The sequence below is a fragment of the Lycium barbarum genome, chromosome 3 (assembly GCF_019175385.1).
Source record: "Lycium barbarum isolate Lr01 chromosome 3, ASM1917538v2, whole genome shotgun sequence".
Taxonomy (NCBI): Eukaryota; Viridiplantae; Streptophyta; class Magnoliopsida; order Solanales; family Solanaceae; genus Lycium; species Lycium barbarum.
In genome coordinates this window covers 7,035,891-7,044,667 of record NC_083339.1, presented here as the reverse complement: position 1 = coordinate 7,044,667, position 8,777 = coordinate 7,035,891, and the positions used below count along the sequence as shown (strand labels likewise).

At 35.4% G+C, this 8,777-nt stretch overlaps 1 protein-coding gene across 1 annotated transcript; it reads left to right on the top strand.

The window, feature by feature from the left end:
- The first annotated feature begins 6,133 nt into the window (after positions 1 to 6,133).
- Positions 6,134 to 8,339, top strand: LOC132633688 (UPF0481 protein At3g47200-like). Its single transcript, XM_060350201.1, has 2 exons — positions 6,134 to 6,930; positions 7,671 to 8,339. The coding sequence occupies exons 1-2, from the start codon at positions 6,527 to 6,529 to the stop codon at positions 8,266 to 8,268; spliced, it is 1,002 nt and encodes a 333-aa protein (XP_060206184.1). The 5' UTR covers positions 6,134 to 6,526; the 3' UTR covers positions 8,269 to 8,339.
- Positions 8,340 to 8,777: the final 438 nt, after the last annotated feature.

The window sequence follows — 8,777 nt, the reverse complement described above, 5'->3', positions numbered from 1 at the left end:
TATATATATATATATATATATATATATATATATATATATATATATTATGTATTGACTTGAAAACATGCTTGTAACTTGCAAGATAAAATCATAAAGTTTCATATAAACATAATGAGAACACAAGAGGAAGAATTCATGATTCATGGATTAAGCTCGGGTTCCTAATAACCGTAACGTAATGGAAGATTAGGAATACAATAACGAATATAGATACAAAATTCATGTACATAAATACATAAATACGGGCTACCAATATGTTGGGTTTAATGCACTAGGATTTGAACTTCATGGATATCAAGAACGGAGCATGGGGAAGAACGTAGATATTCCCACATGTGGATGGAAGTTCTACATACCTTAATTGCTCCAAAACTTGAATTAAAGACTTGAATTTTGGAGAAGATTTCCTAAATCTTGATTCTTGAACCTTGAGATGGGTTTTATTGAAACACCTAGATTAGGAAGAATGATTTCTTGCTTAGATTATTAGAGTATATGTTAGAATTGAGTTGGAATAATTAGAGTAGGCTTACCTTGGTGTTCTTGATGATGGAGGAAGGTAGGAGGTCGTTCTTGGTCTTGAAGGAATGAAAAATAATGATTTGAACTGATATGGATGAATATATACTGTTCTGGAAGATTAAATTTTACACTCAGTTAAGTACTTGCCGTATTTTGAAATACGGTCCGTATTCCGTATGGACTGCACTGCGTCTCTTCAGTAAAATGGTCATAAGTCTTTGGACAGATGTCCTTTTGACCCCCATAATATACCGTTGGAAATGTATTTCAAATCTCTACAATTTTCATGAAGGAAGGTTTCCCAAATTCTAAATATATTTTGAAATACGGGCCGTATTTTGAAATACGATCCGTATTTAACGATGTAAGTGTCAAATTCCAGAATGCTCAGAAATCTTTGGTACCAATTTACGACTTGAAATACGGGCCGTATACTGAAATACGGTTACTGTTCATGGGCGTAAACCACCATCTTACAACTGAAGAGGAAATTTCAAATGCCCACATTCTTTATCTGGTTTCTAAGTCTAAGATCATGGTCAAAGCTTAAGTTAAAGGTACGGGGTTGTAACACCTCGTAGCTTTGGGCGAAGGTTTGACTCATAAGATGATAATATAATGGAACCAATATGAGGGTTATAGGAAGTGTTTTGAAAACCAATTAAGTCATAAGAAATGTCTTTGGGCAAAGAAAAGTTGGAAGCCATTCTACGGGGCATGTTTGCAAGTGAGTTTATAGAAGGTCTTACTTCCAACGACCATAACCCCTCTATTAATTTGGAATTTTGGAAAACTTCCTTGATTAAAGTTGTAGCCCTTTGAAATAGCTTTCCAACCATAGGTCGTGGGCCCTTACAGTATATCGGGATCAAAAGTTATGGTCATTCTACGACAGACTATCTGAGCAGAAAATTCCTACGGACCATTTGACGGTCCGTAAAAAATTTTGACGGTCTGTAAAAAGTTTTACGGTCCGTCAAATTGACACAGACCAGCGTAAAATGGTCACAGAAACCCATATTTTGCTGGGCAGTTTTACCGGCCATTTTGACGGTCCGTCAAACAGTTTGACGGCCCGTAAAAACTGGCGTAGAATTGCCCGACGGATCAGATTTTAAGATGTTAATAAGAGACCCAAGCTCATTTTTTTTTTCATTCCCATTTCTCCTCCACGACTCAAGGGTTCTCTAGAGCCTTCCAAACCACTTCATATGCAAGAATCCAAGTGAAACTAAAGATCCACTTCATCAATCCACAAAACTAAGTGTGAGAAACACATCAAAGTCCATTCAAGACAAGAAATCCCATGGAAGGTGGAACTAGGGTTTTGTTCAAGTGAAGCATTTCAACTCAAGGCTTATTCCTACAACAACTAAAGTAAGTTTTATGATGTTTATATGATTATTGAAGTATTGATAAGTTAAAAACACTTGGATTGAGGAAGCATATAGAAAATGGGTTTGATAAAGAGAATTATATGAACTATAGAGTTTTTGGATTGTTGTATTCATGCGGGTGATGAAGAATGATGTTAATTACATCTAATTGAGATTGTAGAATTAGATAGAAGTATTAGAATGGGGATTGGGTGAAGAAAACACCACTAATGAAGGTTGTGGAGCTTCATGCTCACCAAGTGTTTGATAAAATGCTTAAATGATCAAAGCATGGATATTGTTGCTAATACAGAATCCCTATACCTGTATTGTTATAGATTAAATTTGAAGGGATTGAAAGACATTGTGATACACTCAAAATCAGGAATTCAAGGTATGTAGAACTTCCATCCACATGTGGGAATCTCCACGTTCTTCCCCGTGCTCCGTTTCTTGATATCCATGAAGTTCAAATCCTAGGGCATTAAACCCAACATATTGGTAGCCCGTAGTTATGTATTTATGTACATGAATCTTGTATCTATATTCGTTATTGTATTCCTAATCTTCCATTACGGTTATTAGGAACCTCAGCTTAATCCATGAATCATGAATTCTTCCTCATGTGTTCTCATTATGTTTATATGAAACTTTATGATTTTATCTAGCAAGTTACAAGCATGTTTTCAAGTCAATTATATATATGATTATGAACTATTCTTATTACTCATGAATCAAGAACATGTTTGCAAGATTATGACAAGTTATCTTATAAAACTATTTTACAAGTTATTTCATGAAACCATGTTTACAAGTTATTTCATGAAACCATGTTTACAAGTTATTTCATGAAACCATGTTTACAAGTTATTTCGTGAGATCATGATTTCAAGACAAGTACAAGTTAATTCACGAAAATCATGGGTTTCTTAGCCAACTATATCATGTTCATGTTTTTGGGAATTGCTTAGTTAACCGAGAAGGCTCAGATAGCCTGAAACTACATTGCCACCGTAGGATAACGGTTGTCAGCAAGGAGGCAACACCTTAATTATGCAGTTTGGATCCTTACATGCTTATTATTACTTAAATCTCATATCTCTGGCAAGGTGTGAGTGTTCTGCTGGTAGGACGCAAGTACCAGATCATGTTGTCGGTTATACTATAGCGTTCCCCACGTTACAAGCAGTTTTTACATACATGTATTTCCATTGATTTACTGTTTTCAGACTTTACTCACGCTTCATGCTCATGTTCAAGTTACATTCAGTTTCAGTTCATGTCCTATACCTATGTTGTGCCATGTTCTTCACTTCAACAGGTTTTACATACTAGTACTATTCACGATGTACTAACGTCCCTTTTGCTCGGGGCCTGCACTTCACGGTGCAGATACCGATTTTCAGGAGCATACACCTGCGCAGTAGGACCACTTCAGTTATCAGCTTATTGGTGAGCCCCACTTCTCTCGGGGTTCAACATGGAGTCTGCATTAGTATTCAGTTTATGGTAGTCCAGGGTCATGTCCTGGTAGTTAGTAATCAGACATGTTTTAGAGGTTTCATAGACAGATGTTAGTTCACAAAGTCAGTTATGCTTTTATGTTTGCAAACTATTGTGTTGTCATGCTATGAGATAATTTCAAGACTTTATTCCGCAAATTATATTTTCATGATTTATTTAAATTGCATCATATAGATTATATTGTTTTGATGCCCATGTTGACAAGCAAACCATGTGGTTCGCTCGGTCACATGCAGTCAGGCACCGAGTGCCGTGTTACGTCCAGGCCGTGGTTCGGGGCGTGACAGGGGTGTTACAGGGCGCTTCCCCCTTAAAATGAGGCATGCGGGACATAATTTGATTGTATTAATTGAGGCTCCAAAATAAATATTGTAGACCGAGTGGAAAAACCAAAAAGACAATGACTCGCTCATTTACTTCAGAGAAGAGCCAACTGAAAGGCTTAGTCTATTCTTTCCTTGAAATTCTTAAAGTGTAATTCCCTTCTTTTTTTCTAAATGTGTCACCCATTAATGCCCTCATGGGCTGTTTCAGATGACTCTAAAATGTGGCCTATGCCATATTTTATTTTTATTTTAGAACCACATGGCAATTATAGGAAAATAATAAAATATATAAATACATTAATTACCTTTTTAAAAATGTAGAATATATATATATATATATATATATATATATATATATATATATATATATATAGTTATTATTGGCAAAGTTACTACTTTAAAGTTAAAAGAGTTAGTTGCCTGAGTGGTCTCAACTAATATTAATTGATCATCAAAGTCACCTATTTTTTATTTTTCAAAAGTCTTCTAAATTTTTCTAATTAGTTTTCGTGGTCATTTTAGCTGGAAATACATTTTTTTATATTTATTTAATATCTTGTCAACTGTAAATTTTAAAAATATATATAAAAAAAAAATAATCAGTATTTGAATTTATTTAGGACCCAAGCCACCTTAAACCCGACTCAATCCCTAATCCGACCCGCAAAAACAGTTCGGGTGCCGATTTAGAGTTTATGCAAGTCATGTAAGTAGTATTGTCAAATTAATAATCTTCGAATCTAAAGTATAAATTTTCAAATGTATTCAACAATTTTCATATGACACTTCAATGGATTGCAAGGAAGTATTTTACTAATTTTAGAGTTGATCCAATTTGGAAAGAGCTGGATGGGGTCGGGTCAGGTATTAGTTTCTAACTAAACCCGAGTATTGATTTTAACCTTTTTAATATTATTTATAACACTTACAGCTATCACGTCATTAAATCGTTATCGAAAATTATATTTCCGGTTAAAATGACTATGAAAGCTTATTAGACAAAGTTAAATGACTCTTAAAACACGAAAGAAAAACAAGTGACTTTGCCAACAAATTACTATAAATTGAGTGATTATTGAGACAACGAACAAAAAGAGAGTCACTCCTTTGCTTCAGAGAAGAGCCAACTGAAAAGACTTAACTCTATTCTTTCCTTGAAATTTTTAGAGTGTGATTCCCTGCTCTTTTCTAAAAATGTGTCACACGCAAGTGCCCTCGTGGGCTTTTTCAGACTTACTCTATTCTTTCCTTGAAATTTTTAGAGTGTGATTCCCTGCTCTTTTCTAAAAATGTGTCACATGCAAGTGCCCTCGTGGCTTTTTCAGACTTACTCTATTCTTTCCTTGAAATTTTTAGAGTGTGATTCCCTGCTCTTTTCTAAAAATGTGTCACATGCAAGTGCCCTCGTGGCTTTTTCAAGGGACTCTAAAATGTGGCTATGCCATATTTTATTGGGAAAACAACACCAAATACTCCTAAAATATAAAATAATTATTCGCCTCATGCCCTTCCTAAACTAATTTCCTTCTTACCCAACCGGCCGAAACTATTTACCCGACGTACCCCTTTGCCCAAACTTCTTCCTCCGTGATATCATCGCAGTATATTTATATATCATGATGGTATCATGGAAGACTAAGAGAAGGATTGAAGTAGTCCTCCAAGATACAATTTCAGTATATTTATATACCACGATGGTACCACGGTCCCGAGGAGTGTTTCATTGAAGGACTAAAGCAGTCCTCCATGATACCACCACAATATATGCATATAAGGTGATGGTATCATAGAGGTTTTTTTTTCAGAAAAGTGTGTCTTTTTGAATAAATGAACATGATCATCCATAATACCATCTCAGTATATTTATATACCATGATGCTATCATGGAGTACTAAGAGAAGGACTAAAGCAGTCTTCCATGATACCATCTCAGTACATTTATATATCATGTTGGTATCATAAATTTGGGGGGCATCTCGGGTAAATAGTTTTAGTTTTTTCTCGGGGTACGAAGTAATGGGGATATGGGCGGGTAATTATTTTGGTTTGAGGGGACACACACGTTCTTTTCCCTATTTTGTTTCTATTAAAGAAACACATGGCAATATATTAAGATAGGAAAATAATAAAAAAAACGAACTTCCTTTGTCCCAATTTATGTGGCACACTTTTCTTTTTAGGTTGTCTAAAAAAGAATGTCACATTTCTATATTTAAAAATAATTTAACTTTATGAGATGATTAGCAGCCACACAAATATGTAAAGCTTGCTTATTGGCAATATCAGTATTATTGTACTTACTTGAGTTGATCTCAATTCATTTCTTAAAATACTTAAATTGACCTCAAAGCTATCCTTGGAAATGAGAATTTATTCCCTCTTGTTTTCCTTATATAGTATGAGTAATGGATTTGGATTTCCAAAGAGAACATATATGGAAATTAACGTTGTCAACATCGATGAGGTTGTCCTCCAAGATTTGTGCACGCCGAGATTATCCTCGGATGGACGGAAAATTCCTAAAGTTCCACAATGTTTACGAGATGAGAACAAGGACCATCTTTACAATCCAGAGATTGTTTCTTTTGGGCCTTATCATCATGGAAACCCAAATTTCAAATTACGGAGGAATACAAATATAAAGTGATTCAACACTTGATTCCAGGGCACAATGACGTGGTTAATAATTACAATAGTTTTCTTGTTAGCATCAAGGAAATCAGAGATTGTTACGTTGAAGGTTCTACGGACCGTTATAGTGATGCTGAGTTAGCTCGAATGATGCTCCTCGATGCGTGTTTACTTTTGAGCTTTATGCTAGATATCAACTCTGCTTGTCGTGCACTTGACGCAGCAACAAGATTTGCAATTTTCAATGATATAATGTTACTCGAGAACCAAATTCCACTCTGGATTCTCAAGAGGTTGGCCACCTCGATATATGGTGATGGTAATATTATTGCAGAAGGTAAAACGTACTCGTCCTGGGAGGAATTGCTTGGCGAGTTCTGCAAGCAAACGGTTTACTGGGGGTCTCTGCGCAAGGCAATTGAAATAGGGAGTAGTGATGAGGATTATCTTCATCTTCTTCAACTTTATTGGGAAGTACATGTCTCTGGTTACAATACTGGACGGCATAATGCAGTAGCAACACCGTCAACCTGCTCCCAAAAGTATTTCAGGTATGTATTCATTTTTTGGCAGAACCTCTGTCCCAATAAATTGGAGGGGAGCCGTGGCGTAACTGGTAAAGTTGTTGCCATGTGACCAGGAGGTTACGGATTCGAGTCGTAAAAACCGGCTCTTGCAGAAATGCAGGGTAAGGCTGCAAACAATATACCCTTGTGGTCCAGCCCTTCCCTGAACCCCACGCATAGTGGGAGCTTAGTGTACCGGACTGCCCTTTACCCGTTGTTCCAATATAATTTGGATTTCAAGAGTCAAATTTCTTAATCTTGATTATGAATTTTTCTTAATCTTGATTATGAATTCGGACATAAAATCATTAAATTTTTTGAAATACATACGTCAAAAGTAATATATAAGTCACAATATTTAACAATTTAAAGGCATATGAAACAATCATGGTTGTATTTATTAGAGGATAATTTCAGAGATCTTTTTGAGGTTTGATTTTATTATACTAATCTTTTTTGTGATTTACGAAATTAGGCTTAACTAAATCCCGAGGAAAAACAGACCTACGTGATTATTTTTAAAAATTAAATCAAGGGACATAAGCTAAATATTGTAAACCACAAGGGAAGTTTGTGTTACTAAATTAAACTTGACGAGAGATCTCTAAAATTAACTTTACATATTACAATATGTTTGTCTCATTTTAACAAATCACAATATTAGATCCTTAATATTCTTTAACATGACGTATTTCCATCTTTGTATTGTCACGTACATCTTTCAGATGCGCCGCAGTTTCCACAAAAGAAAGAAAGGTTGATGTCAACTCGTTTCGGTCAGTTAGAGACCTCAAATCAAAAGGCATTTGGTTTAAGCCAAGTAGCCAACAAACTCTCAGAGGAATCAAATTCAAATCTTACTGCTTGTTTGCGCAGCTCGAGCTTCCACCTTTATTTATTGACGCCGGCATGCCGGTATTGTATGCGAACGTGATAGCTTATGAGATGAGCAATACTGGCAGCTGGGCAGTTGCCCTTGAGATAACAAATTATGTCAACTTTTTGAAATCGCTCGTAATAAGCGCTGGGGATGTCAAAGAATTACGAGAGCAAGAAATACTCTTCAATTGTTTAGGAACAGATGAGGAAGCCAACAAAGTATTGCAAGAGATTCCCGCTGGTCGTATATTTTCCTTTGGTAACATTTTGAATGTCGCATTGAAAATTCAACAACATACTAGCAGCAAAAAAAGAATATTTTTGGCAGAGTTGTTTTGGACTCATTTTAGTAGTCCATGGTCATTTATGACTTTGCTTGTAGCAATTGTACTACTTGGCTTAACTCTCGCCCAAACCTATTTTACTATCTATCCTAGGAAGTAATGTATTTATGTAGCCACTATTCTATATGTACTTTGGTATTTGGAATTAATAAGCTCTACAGTTTTGCTTTTTTTCGTTGTTTGTATTATTTGTTTTAAATGGCTCTTGCAATTCGTGCTTTTGTTCAACAAATATGGTGATCAATAAAGTTGCATAATATTTATCAATTTGAATCTTATTTTGGTCATATGAAATACTCACATATGGGGGAAATGAAAGACGAAATTGTTGGGAAAAACCCGCCACAGAAATAATATCCATGGTATTTACAGCGGCGTAATAATGTAGCTCCGTGATACGGTTAATCAACAAGAATAAAAAAGCTAGAGCGATAATGACACCAAGATTTTTACATAGAAACCCAAAAGGGAAAAAAATCACAGGCCGAGAGGAGTAACTGATATCACTATAGCAAGGATTTTACGCTTTGTAGGTCCGAGTAAAATACTTCAAAGACCACTATACACTCAAAAGAAATAATCCTCTTTTAAGATTTTTCCACCTCACTA

What these genes read in the sequence shown, in the direction of transcription:
- LOC132633688 (XM_060350201.1), top strand. Translation starts at nt 6,527, where the DNA reads ATGATGCTCCTCGATGCGTGTTTACTTTTGAGCTTTATGCTAGATATC. An exon ending in TGCTCCCAAAAGTATTTCAG is followed by an intron (nt 6,931 to 7,670) that starts GTATGTATTCAT and finishes TACATCTTTCAG; the next exon opens with ATGCGCCGCAGTTTCCACAA.